This window comes from Globicephala melas, chromosome 15 (assembly GCF_963455315.2).
Source record: "Globicephala melas chromosome 15, mGloMel1.2, whole genome shotgun sequence".
NCBI lineage: Eukaryota > Metazoa > Chordata > Mammalia > Artiodactyla > Delphinidae > Globicephala > Globicephala melas.
The window spans coordinates 8,606,182-8,624,747 of NC_083328.1; the positions used below are offsets into that span (position 1 = coordinate 8,606,182).

Sequence of the window (18,566 nt, forward strand, 5' to 3'; positions counted from 1 at the left end):
AGGCAATGAAACAGTATCCTAGAGATGTCATGTGACTTGCCTAGACCATGGTGTGCTGGTTCTGAACCTACTCTTGGACCCACTGAGGGCAGTCATCTTACAGACCCACAAGGAAGGGGGCCACGCACAACCTCACACCTTTCCTTCCTTTTGCAGAATTTCACCTGGAGCTTGGCTCTGTCATCCTGGTCTTTTCCACCATGGGCATCAGTCGCAGCTGTGCGGCCATCTTGGCCTACCTTATGCACCGAAATGAGCAGACCCTGAAGGTATGTATTCCGTGGTCCAGGAGGTGGGGTCAGAGCTGCGCCTCAGAGGAGTGGGTCTCCAGCACCAACTTGGGGCCTTAATTGGGGGTGGGGGGTTTGGGAGGGAAGGGTCAGGGAGTGGAGCCCCAAGTCCAGGGCTTTACCCAGCATACCACATCCAAGGGAAGGAACCCGAGATCTGGGTTAGAGACCTGAGGCTGGGCAGACAGGGCAGGCCCAGGGACTCAGGCTGGGCAAGGCTGTGGCCAGCAGCACCATCTGTGTGTCCCCCAATGCTGTCAGTCTGTGTACCAGTGTTTGTTCAGGGTTTTCCAAGGGAGGTGCATTTTGACTCTTGACCATCTGTATGTCTTCTTTGGAAAAATGTCTATTCAGAATCTTGGCCCTTTTAAAAATCAGATTTTTTGTTTTTTTGCTATTGAGTTGTATGAATTCTTTATATATTTTGGGTATTAACCCATTATCAGTTACATGATTTGCAGATATTTTCTCCCGTTTCTTAGGTTGCCTTTTCATTTTGTTGATGGTTTCCTTTGCTATGCAGAAGCCTTTTAGTTTGATGTAGTCCCACTTGTTTATTTTTGCTTTTGTTGCCTTTGCTTTTGGTGTCAAATCCAAAAAGTTACCACCAGACTGATGTCAAGGAGTTTACCACCTATGTTTTCTTCTAGTAGTTTTATGATTTCAGGTCTTCCACTTGAGCCTTTAATCCATTTTGAGTTGATTTTTGTGTATGGTGTAGGATAGTGGTCCAGTTTCTTTTGTTTTTTGGCTGCACTGTGTGGCTTGCGGGATCTTAGTTCCCCAACCAGGGATTGAACCTGAGGCCCTGGCAGTGGAAGCATGGAGTCCTAACCACTGGACCGCCAGGGAATTCCCACCAGTTTCATTCTTTTGCATGTGACTGTCCAGTTTTCCCAGCACTACTTATTGAAGAGACCGTTCTTTTGTCATTGCATATTATTAACTCCTTTGTCCTCAATTAATTGACCATATATGTATGGGCTTGTTTCTGGGATCTCTATTCTATTCCATTGATCTATGTGTATATATATTTTATGCCAATACCATACTGCTTTGATTACTATAGCTTTGTAATATAGTTTGAAATCAGGACGCATGATGCCTCTAGCTTTATTCTTCTTCCTCAAGTTTGCTTTGGCTATTTGGGGTCTTGTCGTTCCATACAAGTTTTAGGACTGTTTATTCTATTTCTCTGAAAGCTACCTTTGGGATTTTGATAGGGATTGTGTTCAATCTGTAGATTGCTTTAGGTAGTATGGACATTCTAACAATATTCCTCCAATCCATGAGCATGGAGTATCTTTCTATTTATTTGTGTCTTCTTTAATTTCTTTCATCAGTGTCACAGTTTTCAGTGTACAAGTCTTTCACCTCCTTGGTTAAATTTATTCCTAGGTATTTTACTCTTTCTGATGCAATTGGGATTATTTTCTTAATTTCTATTTCTGATAGTTTGTTATCAGTGTATAGAAACACAGCTGATTTTTGTATATTGATTTTGTATCCTGTAACTTTACTGAATTTGTTTATTAGTTCTAACAGTTTTTTTGTGAAGTCTTTAGGGTTTTCTATATATATGTTGTATGTAAAGAGAGACAGTTTTACTTCTTCCTTTCTGATTTGGATATCTTTTTCTTATTCTGTCTAGGACTTGAAATACTATGTTGAATAAATGTGGTAAGAGTAGGCATCCTTGTCTTGTTCCTGATCTTAGAGGAAAAGCTTCCAACTTTTCACTGTTGAGTATGATGTTAGCTGTCAGCTTGTCGTATATGGCCTTTATTATGTTGAGGTACATTCCCTCTGTACACACTTAGTTGAGAATTTTTATCATAAATTGATGTTGAATATTGTCAAATGCTTTTTATGCATCTCTTGAGATGATCATATGATTTTTATCTTTCATTTTGTTAATTTGATGTATCACATTGATTGTTTTGCAGATGTTGAACCATCCATACATCCCTGGAACAAATCCCACTTGACCATGGTGTGTGATCCTTTTAATGTATTGTTGAATTCAGTTTGCTAAAATTTTGTTGAGGATTTTGTATTTATGTTCATCAGTGATATTGGCCTGTAATTTTCTTTTCTTGTGGTGTCCTTGTCTGGTTTTGGTGTCAGGGTAATGCTGGCCTCACAGAATGAATTTGGGAGTGTTCCCTCCTCTTCTGTTTTTTGGAAGAGTTTGAGAAGGATTGGTATTAATTCTTGTTCAAATGTTTGGTAGAATTTGCCAGTGAAGCCATCTGGTCCTGGACTTTTGTTTTTTGGGAGGTTTTCGATTACTGATTCCATCTCTTTGCTAGTAACTGGTCTGTTCAGATTTTCTTATTTCTTCATGGCTAAGTCCTGGTAAGTTGTGCGTTTCTAGGAATTTATCCGTTTCTTCTAGGTTGTCTGACTTCTTACTATCTTTTGTATTTCTGTGGTATCAGTTTAATGTCTCCTTTTTCATTTCTGGTATTATTTATTTGAGTCCTCTCTCTTTTTTTCTTGGTGAATCTAGCTAAAGCTTTGTCTATTTTGTTTTACTTTTCAAAAAACTAGCTGGTAGTTTCATTGATCTTTTCTATTGTCTTTTAAGTTGCTATTTCATTTATTTCCCCACTGATCTTTGTTATTTCCTTCCTTCTGTTCACTTTAGGCTTAGTTTGTTCTTTTTCTAGTTCCTTGAGGTGTAAGGTTAGGTAATTTATTTGAGATCTTCCTTATTTTTAATGTAGGCACTTATTGCCATGAACTTCCCTTTTAGAACTGCTTTTGTTGCATCTCATAAGTTTTGGTATGTTATATTTCCATTTAATCTGACTCAAGATATTTTTTGAGTTCTTGTTTGAATTCTTCTTTGACCCATTGGTTGTTAAGTAGCATGTTCTTTACTTTTCACATACTTGTGAATTTTTCAGTTTTCTTCTTGTAATTGATTTCTAGTTTCATACCATTGTGATTAGGAGAGATAGGAGAGATGCTTGATATGATCTAAAAATTTTTTTGGACACATTAATTAATTAATTAATTAATTAATGGCTGCACTGGCTCCTCGTTGCTGTGCGTGGGCTTTCTCTAGTTATGGCAAGCGCAGGCTTCTCATTGCGGTGGCTTCTCTTGTTGCAGAGCACGGACTCTAGGCGGGCGGACTTCAGTAGTTGTGTCATGCGGTCTCAGTAGTTGTGGCTTGTGGGCTCTAGAGCACAGGCTCAGTAGTTGTGGCACAGGGGCTTAGTTGCTCTGTGGCATGTGGGATCTTCCCAGACCAGGGCTTGAACCCATGTCCTCTGCATTGGCAGGTGGATTCCTAGCCACTGGGCCACCAGGGAAGTCCGCTTGATGTGATTTTAAACTTAAATTTATTAACACTTGTTTTGTGGTCTAATATATGGTCTATACAGGAGAATGTTCCATCTGCACTTGAGAGAAAGTGTATTCTGCTGCTTTTGGATGGAGTGTTCTGTAAATGTCTGTTAAGTCTATGTGTAGCTTAAGTCCAGTGTTTCCTTACTGATTTTTTCTGAATGATCTATCCATTGATGAAAGTGGGGTATTGCTGTCTACTTCTCCCTTTAGGACTATTAATATTTGCTTTGTATATTTAGATGCTCCTATGTTGGGTACATAAATATTTATAAGTGTTATATTCACTCGTTGGATTGACCCCTTTATAGTGACCTACTTTTGTGTCTACTACAGTCTTTGTCTTAAAGTCTATTTTTCTCTGAATAAATATAGCTAACCCAGCTTTCTTTTGGTTTCCATTTGCCTAGAATATCTTCTTCCATCCTTTCACTTTCAGTCTGTGTGTGTCCATACATCTGAAGTTATTAAACCACCACTTTTACATTAGATTATTTTGAATTTTACTATATATTTACCTTTACCAGTGAGATTTATAGTTTCATATGTTTTCCTGTTACTAATTACTGCCCTTTTATTTCAGCTTAAAGAAGTCCCTTTAACATTTCTTGCAAGGCCTAGTGGTGATGGACTCCTTCAGCTTTTGCTTGTCTGGAAAACTCTCTACCTCTCCTTCAGTTTTGAAGGAGGACAACTTTGCCAGGTGTAAAGCAATTTTTGGTTGGCAATTTTTTTCTTTCAGCTCTTTGAATATATTATGCCACTCCCTCCTGGCCTGCAAAGTTTCTGCTGAGAAATCTGCTGACAGTCTTATGGGGGTTCCCAAGTTGTTTTTCTCTTGTTGCTTTTAAGATTCTTTCCTTGTCTTCAGCTTTGACAATTTAAGTATAATGTCTTGGTGTGGGTTTCTCTGGGTTCATCTTGTTTGGATTCACGGGACTTCCTGAATCTGGAAGTTTGTTTCCTTCCCCAGGATAAGGAGGTTTTCAGCCATTATTTATTCAAATAAGTTTTCTGTCCCTTCCTCTTTCTCTTCTCCTCTGGGATCTCTATAATGTGAATATTGGTCCTTTTGATGTCCCTGAAGTCCCTTAATCTATCTTCACTGATTTTTAAATTTAATTTTAAACTTTTATATTGGAGTATAGTTGATTAACAATGTTGTGCTCGTTTCAGGTGTACAGCAGAGTGATTCAGTTATACATGTATATATTCTTTTTCAATATCTTCACTGTTTTTAATTATTCTTTCCTTTTGCTGCTCTGAATGAATGAGTTCTACTGTCTTTGAGTTTGCTGAGCCTTTCTTCTGCTTCATCTAGTCTGCTGTTGAATCCTTCTATTGCATTTTTCAGTTCAGTTATTGCATGCTCTGAGACTTCTATTTTGTACTTCCTTATATTTTCTATCTCTTAGTTGAGATTCTCACTTTGTTCAGGCATTCTTCTGACCTTGGTGATCATCTCTATGACTGTTACTTTGAACTTTTGTCAGGTAAATCACTTATCTCCATTTCATTAGTGTTCTTGTGAGGGTTTCTCTTTTTGTTTCATTTGGAACATATTCCTATGTTTCTTCATTTTCCTTAACCCTCTGTGTTGGTTTCTATGCATTAGATAAAACAGCCACCTCTCCTAGTGTCTCATGTAAGAGATGAACCATATTGTCCAACCCTTCCCTATCTCTTTGTTATCTCTCACAGCTTTGTGATTGTTCAAGCAGCCTACTTTGTTCTTAGTGGTTCCCAGTAGTTGAGGGTGTGCCAAGACCTGTCAGCCTTCCAAAGGGAAGGATCTCAGTCTGCACCTAGATTCAGGCTGATTGGAAGGCAGACCCTCAGGCAGCAACTTTTAAAGTGTGCAAATATATCTCTTTAAGGGGAAGAATGGAAAAAGGGTGTTTCTGTATGCTTTCTTTGCACTTAGCCCTGGGCTGATAATCCAGTTAAGAACTGTTTGTTTACTACTGTCCTGTTAAACCCATGAACACAAGCCCCACTGGCCACTTGCTTTCAATTCTTTTGGGTATAGACCCAGAATGGAATTTCTAGATCATATGGTAATTCTGTTTTTACTTTGTTGAGGAACCACTGTTTTCCATAGCAGCTGCACCATTTTACATTCCCATACATAGTACCATAAGGTTCCAAATTCTCCATTTCCTCACCAACACTTATTATTTTCTTTCTTTTTTTTTTTAATAGTAGCCACCCTAATGGGTGTGAGGTGGTATCTCGTAGTTATTTTTTCCCTTTTTTATTGCATTAAAACATACATAACAGGGGCTTCCCTGGTGGCGCAGTGGTTGAGAGTCCACCTGCCGATGCAGGGGACGCGGGTTCGTGCCCCGGTCTGGGAGGATCCCCCATGCCGTGGAGCGGCTGGGCCCGTGAGCCATGGCCGCTGAGCCTGCGCGTCCGGAGCCTGTGCTCTGCAACGGGAGGGACCACAACAGTGAGAGGCCCGCGTACAGCAAAAAAACAAAAACAAAAAACAACAATAACAACAACAACAACAAAATACATAATATAAAATTTACTCTCTTAACCATTTTTTGAAATAATTTTTAAAAAATAAATTTATTTTTTTGGCTGCGTTGGGTCTTTGTTGCTGTGCTGCTGTGCATGCAGGCTTTCTCTAGTTGTGGTGAGTGGGGACTACTCTTTGTTGCAGTACGTGGGCTTCTCATTGCAGTGACTTCTCTTGTTGTGGAGCACAGGCTCTAGGCATGTGGTTTTCAGTAGTTGTGGCACAAGGGCTCAGTAGTTGTGGCTCGTGGGCTCTAGGGCGCAGGCTCAGTAGTTGTGGTGCATGGGCTTAGTTGCTCCGTGGCATGTGGGATCTTCCTGGACCAGGGCTTGAACCCATGTCCCCTGCATTGGCAGGCAGATTCTTAACCATTGCACCACCAGGGAAGCCCCTGTCTTAACAATTTTTAAGAATATAATTCAGTAGTGTTAAATACATTCCTAATGTGCACCCATCACCACCACCTAGCCCCATAACTCTTCATCTTGTAAAACTGAAACTCTATATTTATTAAACAATAACGCCTTATTCTCCCCTCCCCCTAGCCCATGGTAACCACCATTCTTCTTTCTGTCTTTATAATTTTGACTACACTAAGTACATCATATAAGTGGAATCATAAAGTATTTGTTTTTTCATGAATGGCTTATTACACTTAGCATAATGTCCTCAAGGTTTAACCATGTTGTAACATATGTCAAAATTTCCTTCCTTTTTAAGGCTAATAATATTCCCTTGTGTGTATATACCACATTTTGCTTATCCATTTATTCATTGATGGACACTTGGATTGCTTCCACGTTTTAGCCATTATGAATAATGCTGCTGTGAACATGATTGTGCAAATATCTCTTTGAGACCCTGCCTTCAACTCTTTTGGGTATATACCCAGTAGATGAATTACTGGGTCATATGGTAGTTCTAATTTTAATTTTTTGGGGGGATCTCCATACTGTTTTCCACAGTGGCTGTACCATTTAATACATTCCATCAACAGTGCACAAGTGTTCTAATTTCTCCACATCCTTGCCAACAGTTGTTTTCTTCCTTCCTTCCTTCCTTTCTTTCCTTTATAGTACCATCGTAATCAGTTTGAGGAAGTATAGCATTGTGGTTTTGATTTGCATTTCCCTAATGATTAGTGATGTTGAGCATCTTTTTGCACGCTTATTGGCCATTCATATACCTTCTTAGGAGAAATGTCTATTCAGAGTCCTTTGCCCATTTATTAGTTGGGTTGTTTGTTTTTTGTTGTTGAGTTTTAGAAGTTCCTTATATATTCCTCATATTAACACTTTGTGCATTGAAGAGTTTTGGCACCCCTGTTGGAATCATTTTACTATATATGTGAGCATTTATTTCTGGGCTGTCTATCCTATTCCACTGGTCTTAAATGTCTGTCTTTATGCCAGTACCACATTCTTTTATCATAGTTTTGTAATAACTTAAAAGGTTTGAAATAAGGTTGAAATATAAAACAGGTATATGATTTGCAAATGTTTCCTTCCATTCTGTGTCTTGCCTTTTCACTCTGTTGATTGTGTCTTTTGATGCACAGAAGTTTTTTTTTTTTGATGTACAGAAGTTGTTTATTTTGATATAAACCAATCTATTTTTTCTTTTATTGCCTGTGCTTGGTGTCACATCCAAGAAATAATTGCCAAATCCAATATCATGAAGCTTTTCCCCTATGTTTTCTTTCAAGGGTTTTATAATTTTAGCTCTTACTTTATATCTTCCATCATCTTGAGTTAATTTTTGTACATGGTGTAAGTTTCCACTAGTTTCATTCTTTTGCATGTGGATATCCAGTATTCCTAACAACATTTGTTGAAAAGACTCCTTTCTCCATTGAATAGTTTTGGCACCATTGTTGAAATCATTTTACTATATATGTGAGCATTTACTTCTGGGCTGTCTCTTCTATTCCACTGGTCTAAATGTCTGTCTTTATGCCAGCACTATATTCTTTTATCATAGTTGTGTAATAACTTAAAAGGTTTTGAAATAACGAAGTGTGAGAACCCCAACTTCGTCTCTCTTTTTTCACAATTGTTTTGGCTATTCCAGGGTTCCTTGAGATTCAATATGGATTTTAGGATGGATTTTTCTATTTCTGCAAAAAACGCTGTTGGGATTTTGATAGAGATTGCATTAAATCTTCAGATCACTTTGGGTAGTATTTGCATCTTAACAATATTAAATCTTCTATTCCATGTACCTGGGATGTCTTTCCATTTATTTTAGTCTTCATTAATTTCTTTCAGCAACATTTTGCATTTTTCAGGGCACATGTCTTTTACCTCCTTGGTTAAGTTTATTCCTGAGTATTTTATTCTCTTGATGCTAGTGTAAATGAAATTTTCTTAATTTCCTTTTCGGATTGTTCATTGTTAGTTAGATACACAACTGATTTTGTATCCTGCAACTTTGTTACATTCGTTTATTCTAACAGTTTTTTGTGTTTAATCTTTAAGGTTTTCAACATACATTAAGTTCATATCATCTGCAAACAGAAATAATTTTACTTCTTCCTTTCCAATTTGGATGCCTTTTCTTTTTTTCCTAATTGCTCTGTCTAGGACAGTGTTGAATAGAAGTTGTGGAAGTGGGCATCCTTGCCTTGTTCCTGATCTCAGAGGAAAAGCTTTCAGTCTTTCACCATTATGATGTTACCTGTGTACTTTCCATATATGACCTTTATTATGTTAAGATAGTTTTCTTCTAATCCATAGTTTATTGAGGAACTGCTTTTGCCTTTTCCTTTTTCCTCTATCCTCAATCCAGATGGAGACCAGCTGGTCACCTTCCTTCATGTAATAACCTTTCCTGCGTTTGGGGGTGGGCACCTAAAAGAAGGCAGCTTCAGTTTTTCTTCTTCAGAGAATTTGCCGAAGTTCTCTTCCCCTTTCCATTCATTTATCCACTTACAATGCAAATCTTTGTTGAGGCAGCACTGAGTGCCAGGCATGGGCATGGTGCTTTCCTGTCCACAGGAGGTTTCACATATGTTTTCTCAACCTTCACGGGAGCCATCTGACATAAGAATGATTTCTGTCTATATTCAGAATGCAGAGGGGCTTGCCCCAGGCAGAGCCAGCTCCTACAACTCCTTGCCCTAATCTATTAACCCCAAGCTGCTGCTGTTTCTTTGTCCTGCCCTTAAGCTATGTTTCTGACCCCTGGGCAAGTGCCTCCTGTCCCCTCTGAGCTGGCTGTGATCAAGGTGGTAAGGGCCCAGGTCCAATCCTGAAGTCTGCTTTTCTCTCCTTGGGTTCACAGAGGTCCTGGGCCTACGTCAAGAAGTGTAAAACCAACATGCGTCCAAATCGGGCTTTGGTGGCTCAGCTGTCAGAGTGGGAGAAGGTTATCCTTGGAGACAGCGTCACAGACATCTTGGATCCACTCTACTGATTTTCTCTGTGGCCCAGCTATGGGTCCAGAAGAACCTGCCTTGGGAGCTTTTTGTGGGTAGTGGGCCAGGGTGTGTAACCAGGAATGAGAAGGCCTTTGCTGCCTGGAGCCTTGTGTCAGCCTCCCGCAGTGCTTCTTCCCAGGTTCCTCATTTGTGCTAGCACAGGAGGTGCTCAGACTCAGCGAGAACCCCCATCCCTGGGGCATCGTGGACCCACCCCCACTGCACTCCTGAGGCTGCTTCTGGAGGAGCATCTGGTGCCAGAGCAGCTGCCCCTCATGTCCCCCATAATGTGGACCCTTTGGAGGCTGCTGGGTGGGAGCTCCAAGGGTTCCCCCAGCCTTGTGTTGTTCCACAGGGGATGTCACAATGCCCACCCATGGGTGGAGATCCCCCAGCCCCAGAGATGCCAAGCTCAGCCTTGGCTCAGGCCGCAGGCTACACAGCTTTGAGAGGCTCCTGGCACAAGGGCATACCCTCGCCTCATCCCCAGTTTCAGCATCCCTACTGCTCCATCACCTGTACAGATGTCCTTTCCTTGCTCCTCACTCATTTCTGCCTGGCTGTGTTCACCAAGAAGAGACTCTCGCCCTCCCATCCCTCACAACCAGGTTTCTAGAAATTCCTCGGGTCTCAAAAGGAATTTTCCTCTGACTGCGCTTCTGAGTGCTGGCAGCACCCACAGAACGGGCCTGGAGTCAGGAGACAAGGGGACTGATGGAGAATTTAACATGTCGGTCCACGTTCATCCAGCAAACATTCCCTGACACCTGGGCAGGGCTGAGGACATACAGGTGAACGCCATGTTGCCTCCTAGGACTCTTTGCAGAGGGTTAGAGTAGCACTCCCCCGTGCCCCAACAGGAGCCCACGCCCTCAAAGAGTGGGGTTTTGCCAGAGGGGTAAGGGCTTTTCAGGCAGTGCAGCCTTTAGTCGGGACTTGAACTGGAACAGAGCCTGGGATGGCTGCAGAGCGATGGCTTAGGGACCTCCTGGCAGGAAGGGCAGAGCCATTGGAAAGTGTTCAGCAGGGACATGGTGGGGATTCGCCTTGTGTTTTAGTCAGGGCAGTCTGGTGGGTGTGGTAAGGGACACTAGCGGTGAACTTGGAGACAGGGAGACAGTAAAGGGGCCCTTGTAAAAATCCAAGCGAGATAAGAGGCTCGGAATCCCCTCCCTGCCAAAGAGCAGCTTCCCAAGGGGGAAAGTGTTTGAGGCAGGTGGCACCTCCCTGGGCCTTGGTTTACTCCCTGCCTGACAGGCAAGGACACTGCTGGCTGCACCACACAGTTGGCGCCACAAGGAGTGCCCCGGTTGGGGGCTGCCACCACCCTCCGAGCTGGGAGCAGCCGGGCGTAGGGCCCTCGGAGCACGTGGCCCCGCCCCCGCCCCTGGCCCGGATTGGCTCAGGCAGGGGGCGGGGCCAGCGCGGTCGCCGCGCCAGGCTTTTCCGCATTGGTGGTCGCGGCGGCTCGAGCCCGGAAGCTGACGGGGGCGGAGGGCGGCGGAGGCGGAGGCGCCTCGAGCCGCCGGGGTTGCGGCTCTGTCTTAGACTCGGCTCGTCCGGCTCACGGAACGGCAGCAATGCATCCCCCGCCTCCGGGCCCGTTGGGCGACTGCCTGCGGGACTGGGAGGAGCTCCAGCAGGACTTCCACGGCATCCAGGTAAGTGCTGATGCGGTCCCCCATTGGTTCCGAGCCATGTCTATCTGGCTCTGGGTCAAGGGTCGGTTAGCCCCGGGTCGGGCAGCGGGAGCTCGGGGTCAGGGGTCGGGGACCCTGGTGTCGCTCCCGACGGCGGCGAGGCCCCGGGTCTTGGTGTCCCCGGTTGGACCCTCCCCTCGGCCTCAAATGAATGTTCGGCAGCGGGACCTCTTCCCCGCGCGGCCGCCGCGACCCCGGAGTGACCCCACTGACCCAGGCGGACCTCCGGCCTCCCTCTGAGGCCTCGGAAAGAGGCCCCGACTCCGACCCGGTCCCCTTCCAGGAGAGTCCGAGCTGACCGGGGCCAGTCTTGTGTCAGTTACTGAGCAAATGTGCCGTGGGCGCCGGCCGGGCCGGATCGGCGAGGAGCGCCTTCCCCGCCCTCGGGCCGCGCGGTCTGGGCTGAGTGTGGCTGGGGAGCAGTCCGGGAGGCAGCCTGGCCTAGGTCGGGGTAAGTGGTGTTTAGGTGAAGTCCCTGGATGGGGGCGGGGCCCATCCAGGGTGAAGGACAGCTCCCACCAGAGACAGGACCACGTGGCTGATGCAGGGAGTGAGGGGAAAAGTGGGTGGGCCAGACCCTGCCGAGAGACCTCACGGGCGACGGGGATTGGAATCTCTCTGAGACCAGTGGGAAGCCAAGGGAGGAATCGTCTGGATCTGGCTGCTGTGGGCCACTGTGCTGTTCTGTGGGAAGGCAGACAGGAGAGCGTGGTGGCTGGGGGTAGGCCGAGGTTGCCCCTCCTGGGCATGAGAAACGAGACCCAGGCAGGGTAGAGCCCAGGTCAGCTGGGCACTTGGTCAGGACTTTGCCTCTCCTGGACTGGTTCCAGCCCTTTCCTGTCCACGTTGAAGCCTGACTGCCCCTGGCCTGGCCAAGCTGCTGCCATTAGTGCTTCCCAGCTTGGTCACCACTGTCCTGGCCTCAGCCTCTGCCTGACGTTCCTCACACTGCTCCTTGCCCCATCTCTAGGCTGTTCCTTCTCAAGACTTACCCATTGGGGCAAAGTGCTCTGGGAAGTCTTGGGTCAAAGGTGTTGGGGGAAGAGTAGAGGAATGGTCTTATAGCAAGAGGTCCAAGGGCTAAAGCCTGATGACCTTTACTCTGGGAGGAAGATGCTGGGAGTGCCAGAGCAGCAGGTATCTTGGACAACCTCATCTTCCCCTGCACTTGCAGGCTATCTGGGCAGGAGGATCTGAGTGGGCCAGGGATGGCTTTAGGTAGCCTGCTTGGGCCAGAAGGTAGACCCATGAGCCTAGAATCCGGATTCAGGACAGGCCAGAGAGGGGTGGGAACAACTAATAGATGGGCTGAGGCTAAGAAAAGCTTCAGAGAACTCCCCTGTTTCTGGGAGAGCGGTACTGTGGGGGCTTCTGGGCTTACAGGGAGACCCCTGCCTCCTTGCCTGCCTTGGAGAGAGAGTACCCTCAGGGAGTTCCCTGGGCTGGCACAGCTGGCTGTCTCCTTTCCTGCTGAGACCCTCCCAAGGAGCCCTGGAGGAGTCCATGCCCCACCTCCTTCCCAGCAGGCTCTGGCTCGGGAGCCCACTAGCCAGCCTGAGCCTTACCCCGACCTGGTTCTCAGGAGACCCACCGGCTGTACCGCCTGAAGCTGGAGGAGCTGACCAAGCTGCAGAACAACTGTACCAGCTCCATCACTCGGCAGAAGAAGCAGCTCCAGGAGCTGGCCCTTGTCCTGAAGAAGTTAGGACCTGTCCCCATATACTCCCCCATGCCCTCCCATACCTCATCATACCCACCCCCTCATACCCTGTGGCCTCGGACTGGGGGTGGGTGTGTGACCTGGTGGGGTAGAGAGCTGGCACTGACTCCCAGATGTCCCTGGGCATGGCTTCTCCCCTCTCTGGGTTGCATTTGCTCTCCTGCCGCGCAGGTGTCAGGTGTGATTCACACGTGGGGGTCCCCTGTTCTGACTCTGGCTTCTGTGGCCGCACCTGCAGATGTAAACCCTCCCTCCCGTCAGAGGCCGAGAAAGCTGCGCAGGAGCTGGAAAACCAGATCAAGGAGCGCCAAGGCCTTTTCTTTGATATGGAGGCCTACTTGCCCAAGCAGAATGGGTGAGGTTCCTCCCCCAGCTCAGTTCACAGCCATTTCTGAGAGGGAGGCCTGAAGCGCCGTCTTCCTCTGCTTGGCTTCCTGCACCCACTCTGGGCTGACCAGTGAGACACAGTCCTAGCTCAGGGACAGCCTGAGTGACAGTGACAGCTCACTGCAATGAGTGCTTTGTGAGGGAAGTATAGGGAATGGGGGGAGCACAGTGAGGGGTACCTAACCACTTGGGAGGTCGGAGAAAGCCTCCTGGAGTAGGTGATGCCTGAGCTGAGTCATAAGGATAAAGAGGAGTGAGCCAGGCAGACATGGGAAGGCGGAAATAGTAGGTGTCACGGCCATAGCTCGCAGTAGGAGGTGAGAGGTTGCGATGAGACCAGAGGGGGAGCCAGCCTGCAGAGCTTCCCTCTGGCCCAGTGGGCAGGGGAGAGTGACAGGTCAGTCATGCACTTAGATCAGCTGCAGACACAGCAGAGGACATGGCAGAAGCCTAGGTTTAGGGAAAACAATCCCGCAGAGACCCCAGGCAGCAAGACACCTGGGAGAGAGCGTGTTCCAGAAGGCAAGGAAGGGAGGCCTGGCCAGTAGCCTCCGATCAGTTGGCCCGGGGCAGCGTGGGAGGCAGTCAGATGCAATGCAGAAGGGGAAATGTTTCCTGGAAGTCAGGGTGACCTTGGAGAGAACCGCTTCACAGGAGCGTAGGGGTGGAAGTTGATACTGGGGATGACAGAAGAGCTGAGGATAAGCCAAGTTTAGGCCTTGCTTCAGAAGCTTGGCTGTGAGTGGAAGAAGAAACTGGCAACGAGAAACCGGTGGCTAGGACTTGGCATGAGAGTTGAGGAGTGGCTTGTGTTTGGGTGTGTGGGTGTAAGTTTGTACATAGGAAAGACTTGAGCATATCTACCTGCTGAGAGGTGGGCCAGCAGAGGGAGAGACCCAGAAGAGGTGCCCTAAACAATGGAGGGAAGTCCCTGGGGAGGTGGGAAAGGGTGGGTGTAGGCCCTTGTTTTCTGGGATGGGGGGTTGCAGAGATGAGGGTGAGGAGGCAGGCAGGGGAGATGTCACCTGCCCGGACGGGGACAGGTTGGAGGATTTGGGAGAGGGTTGGACAAGGCCACTGCTGAGAATGGGAGAGGGAGCCCGTGGCGATGCTGAGAGGCAGCCTGGTCCCAGTCCCCGCTGTGCCCCATAATCTCTTCGCTGCCTCAGGCAAGTCCCTGAACCCCTCTGAGCCTGTGCATACGGCTCGAGTGTGAACAAGAGCCCCTGTGGGAACAGCTGCTTAACACGACTGTAGCTTTCAGTCACCTCACGGAGTTCCTCTGGCAGAGAAGGACGAGACAAGCTTAGATGGTGGGGTGATGGCAATGCAAGGATTGGCAAGAAAGTGGTTCCGTGTTATGGAGGAGGGCTTGGTGACTCAGCTGGCTCGGGAAGGGACCAGGGTCAGGAGGGCCTGGGAGCCTCAGTGAGGGAGAGGGTCCTTGTGGGTGGGAGACTGGGCGCTCAGGGGTCAGAATATAGCCAGGGTTTCCGAGGAGGCCCTTTTGGGTTGGGAGGAGGGTGGTGTGGTCACAGGTGTGGGTTGCTGCAGTGGACTTGGGGCTGAAGGCTACCTCTCCTCACCTGGTGTTCCCTCCCCCAGGTTGTATCTGAGCCTGGTTCTGGGCAATGTCAACGTGACACTCCTGAGCAAGCAGGCTAAGTAATTTGTTGTCATGGGCGGGGTCTCAACCCTACTCCCCGTCCCCTGCCCCAGGCCCCTTCCAGTGTGCCCCAGCTTCCCTGGCTAAGCTTGGGGTTCAGGGGCTGCTCCCCCATGCTGGCCCCATGCCACCACAGCAGTGTGTCCAGAGGCGTGGGTGGGCCCTGCCATCATCCCAGCCTGTCCCATGAGTGTGTACCCCTCGCTCCTCCCCAGGTTTGCCTACAAAGACGAGTACGAGAAGTTCAAGCTCTACCTCACCATCATCCTCATCCTCATCTCCTTCACCTGCCGCTTCCTCCTCAACTCCAGGTGGGTGTCCTGCTGCACGGGGCTGGACCCTGTGCCCTCTCCAGGCTCTGGCACCAACCTTCTGTACCCCTCCCTAGGGTGACAGACGCTGCCTTCAACTTCCTGCTGGTCTGGTATTATTGCACCCTGACCATCCGTGAGAGCATCCTCATCAACAACGGCTCCCGGTGGGCGAGGGCCGGAGCCTGGCTCCTGGGGGTGGGGGGTGGGGGGAGTGACACTGGAGCTGCCCTAGAAAGCGGGGTGGGGGCGGCGGGTGCCGCGGCCCTCTGAGAAGCGGGAACTGGCTGGGGTACTGGTTTCTTCCCACGTCCTGTCCCGGAGCACTGATCCTGGGGGCTGAGGGGACAGGAGTGACGGTGGCTTCCTGACGCAGGATCAAAGGCTGGTGGGTTTTCCATCATTACGTGTCCACGTTCCTGTCAGGAGTCATGCTGACATGGTGAGTGGCCCAGCTTGGTCCTAGGGTCTCCGGGGGAGCCGGGGCAGGGAGAGGTGGCATCCCCGAGCCCTGACCGCTTCCTCTGCTCTCTGCCTTAGGCCCGAGGGCCTCATGTACCAGAAGTTCCGGAACCAGTTCCTGTCCTTCTCCATGTACCAGAGTGAGTGTCTCAGAGGTCCTGCTGAGCTTGGGACCGGCCCCCCCTAGGAGGGGCGGGAAAGAGACTTGGGACTCCAGCCCAGTCCTGATGTCCCCCCACCCTCCAGGCTTCGTGCAGTTCCTCCAGTATTACTACCAGAGCGGCTGTCTGTACCGCCTGCGGGCCCTGGGCGAGAGGCACACCATGGACCTCACTGTGGGTGAGTCGGGCGTGGCCGCCCCTCTCTGGAATCCTGACGGGGGAGCTGGAAGGGCAAAGTCCTTTCCTCTTGACCTGGGCCTGAGTGATGGGGTCGTCTCTGTCCTGGTTGTGGTCCCTGCAGAGGGCTTCCAGTCCTGGATGTGGCGGGGCCTCACCTTCCTGCTGCCCTTCCTCTTCTTTGGACACGTAAGTTGTACCTCTGTCCCTGTCCATCGGGCTGTCTGTCCCCAGCTCTGATTCGAACAGGGACTGTGTGTAAAAACCGCCCTCCCTCCCAGTTCTGGCAGCTTTTCAACGCGCTGACGTTGTTCAACCTGGCCCGGGACCCCGAGTGCAAGGAGTGGCAGGTGAGCCGGGCCCCTGGAGAGGACGCCGGGAGGGCCGGGCCTGGCTTCTCTCCTGACCCCGATTCCTCCCCCAGGTGCTCATGTGTGGCTTCCCCTTCCTCCTCCTCTTCCTTGGCAATTTCTTCACCACCCTGCGGGTTGTACACCAGAAGTTCCACAACCAGCAGCACGGGAGCAAGAAAGAATGAGGCTGGGCCTTCCCTGCCTGCTGGCACAGCCCTCTACGGCACCCCCGGCCTGGAAGGGGCTTCTGAACCCCATGTGTTGAGGGGGTGGGGGCTCCTCTCGTCTGGGAGGGTCTGTCTGCTCTTCCCTGGGTTTTGTGGGCTCTGTGGGCCCTGAAGGCGGCGCTGGAGAGGAAGACCCGGGCCTGTGTCCCCGCCTGCGGGAGCCGGGGGCCAGCGACCTCAATAAAGGGTGAGAGGCTCAGAGTGGCTCGGTGTGTGTTCTCCTGCTGGTAAGACAGGGGTCTTGGGGTTCCTGAGGTCTCTCTGGGGTCTGAATTAAGGAGTCCTGGTGGAGGCCCCAGATCTATGCAAGTAATACCTGGCAAATACAGAAAACAGAACTTTATTCCAAGGGCCAGAGGTTATTTAAAATTATTTACACTCATTGAAAATCACGGGGAGGGGCCAGGCCCCACTCAGCTGAGAGGAGGAGCCCCTCCTGTTCAGCCAGCGAGGGCCCGAGGTGTTCACGGAGCATCAGCCCGGTCACCCGTAGCCACGCCCCCTGGGGCTGGCGGGGTCCGAGGGTACAGCTCAGGCCTGGAGCAGTCTCTGTCAGTCACTGGGCCTGCCTCCTGTGGCAGGGCCAGCAGAACCCAGCTAGGCGACTGGCAGAGGGGAGCGAGGAAAGCGATCACGAGTTGGGGAGCGAGTCTGTAGGGCGTGCAGAGCAGAGCAAGGCGGCCCGGGTGCTCCTAGCTCCACACGTCCAGGGAGTAGCGGCCCTTGGTCATCAGCTTCTTGACATAGTCCACGGCCTGGGCGTGCTCCATGGCCCCCTGCTCGGCCACGATGTCGTAGAAGGTGTTCTGCACGTCCCTCGCCATGTTCCGAGCGTCCCTGGGGGCGGGAAGGAGGTGACACTGGGGGCTGGGCAGGGGTCCCCCTCCCCCCACGGGCAGGTAGGCCCTGTCCCCGCCCCGCCTCTGCCCTCACTCACCCACAGACGTAGATGTGGGCGCCCCCGTCGTGGATCAGCTTCCAGAGGTGCTCCCTGTCCCTCTTCAGCAAGTGCTGCACGTAGACCTGGGGGTGGGGGCACCTGTGAGGAGGGCTGGTCACACCACCCTCCGCCCTGCGGGGCCCTGCCCGCGGCCTCACCTTCTGGGGCTGCTCCCGGGAGAAGGCCACGTTGAGCTGGGTGAGGGCGCCGTCCTGGTGGAGCTTGGCCAGCTCCTCGCGGTACAGGTAGTCCTCGTCAGAGCGGCGGCAGCCGTAGTAGAGCAGCGTCTCCCCCACCTCCTTGCCTGGGGCAGCAGCAGTCAGGGGAATGTGGGACGCCGGTCCCGCCCCCGCTGCCCGCCCGCCTGCCCGCCCAGGGCCCGTACACTCACCCTGCTGCCTCAGCCAGGCCCGCTCCTGGACGAAGCCTATGAAGGGGGCAACCCCGGTGCCGGGGCCCACCATGATGACAGGTACGGTGGCCTTGAAGGGCAGGCGGAACTGGGACTTGCGCACGAACATGGGCACCAGGGCCCTGTGGCCGTTCTCTCCGGAGGGCTCCTTGGACCGCAGCCAGCTGGTGGCCACGCCCTTGTTAACGCGGCCAGACTGGGTTTCATACTCCACAGCCACCGCACAGATGTGCACGGAGTTGGGGTGGACCTGGCGGGGCGGCAGGGTCGGAGTGAGCGTGGTGATGCCGGAGGCCCCCTCCCTCCTGCCACCCACCCTGCCGCGGGGGGTCCCTGCTCAGCGCCTCTTTACACCCTTCGCGGCGCCCAAACCTGTTCAAAGGCCCCTTCCTGGCAGCTCTCCTGACTGGCTCTCGGCACTGGGGCCGGACAGCAGTTTGCAGTCTTACAGTCCAGCC

General features: G+C 50.1%; 3 protein-coding genes across 15 annotated transcripts in view; 2 read left to right on the forward strand and 1 right to left on the reverse strand.

Moving 5' to 3' along the window:
* STYXL1 (serine/threonine/tyrosine interacting like 1) overlaps positions 1 to 9,595 on the forward strand; it is a 64,114-nt gene extending 54,519 nt beyond the window's left edge. For all 9 annotated transcript variants that reach the window (XM_070043688.1, XM_030872041.2, XM_070043689.1 and 6 more), the window contains 2 exons: positions 157 to 269; positions 9,457 to 9,595. In XM_070043688.1, coding sequence (XP_069899789.1) covers positions 157 to 269; positions 9,457 to 9,588 — 245 coding nt within the window. In that variant the 3' untranslated portion in view covers positions 9,589 to 9,595. The remainder of the gene's footprint in view (positions 1 to 156; positions 270 to 9,456) is intronic.
* A 1,524-nt stretch (positions 9,596 to 11,119) lies between these two features.
* Positions 11,120 to 16,957, forward strand: TMEM120A (transmembrane protein 120A). 2 transcript variants are annotated; one of them, XM_030872031.2, is made up of 12 exons: positions 11,120 to 11,253; positions 12,875 to 12,993; positions 13,251 to 13,367; positions 15,005 to 15,064; positions 15,281 to 15,376; positions 15,454 to 15,543; positions 15,753 to 15,818; positions 15,917 to 15,978; positions 16,085 to 16,177; positions 16,301 to 16,365; positions 16,458 to 16,526; positions 16,601 to 16,957. In XM_030872031.2, the coding sequence occupies exons 1-12, from the start codon at positions 11,173 to 11,175 to the stop codon at positions 16,712 to 16,714; spliced, it is 1,032 nt and encodes a 343-aa protein (XP_030727891.1). In that variant the 5' UTR covers positions 11,120 to 11,172; the 3' UTR covers positions 16,715 to 16,957. The 2 variants fall into 2 exon arrangements, with proteins under 2 accessions (XP_030727891.1, XP_069899788.1); XM_070043687.1 differs by having other exon boundaries at positions 16,676 to 16,957.
* A 123-nt stretch (positions 16,958 to 17,080) lies between these two features.
* Positions 17,081 to 18,566, reverse strand: part of POR (cytochrome p450 oxidoreductase) — a 75,580-nt gene continuing 74,094 nt past the window's right edge. For all 4 annotated transcript variants that reach the window (XM_060285181.2, XM_060285180.2, XM_060285182.2 and 1 more), the window contains 4 exons: positions 18,088 to 18,358; positions 17,855 to 18,000; positions 17,694 to 17,779; positions 17,081 to 17,593 (listed from right to left, as the gene is read on the reverse strand). In XM_060285181.2, the coding sequence (XP_060141164.1) occupies positions 17,449 to 17,593; positions 17,694 to 17,779; positions 17,855 to 18,000; positions 18,088 to 18,358 (648 nt within the window). In that variant the 3' untranslated portion in view covers positions 17,081 to 17,448. The remainder of the gene's footprint in view (positions 17,594 to 17,693; positions 17,780 to 17,854; positions 18,001 to 18,087; positions 18,359 to 18,566) is intronic.

What these genes read in the sequence shown, in the direction of transcription:
- TMEM120A (XM_030872031.2), top strand. Translation starts at nt 11,173, where the DNA reads ATGCATCCCCCGCCTCCGGGCCCGTTGGGCGACTGCCTGCGGGACTGG. An exon ending in CTCATCAACAACGGCTCCCG is followed by an intron (nt 15,544 to 15,752) that starts GTGGGCGAGGGC and finishes TTCCTGACGCAG; the next exon opens with GATCAAAGGCTGGTGGGTTT. An exon ending in GTCCTTCTCCATGTACCAGA is followed by an intron (nt 15,979 to 16,084) that starts GTGAGTGTCTCA and finishes CCCACCCTCCAG; the next exon opens with GCTTCGTGCAGTTCCTCCAG.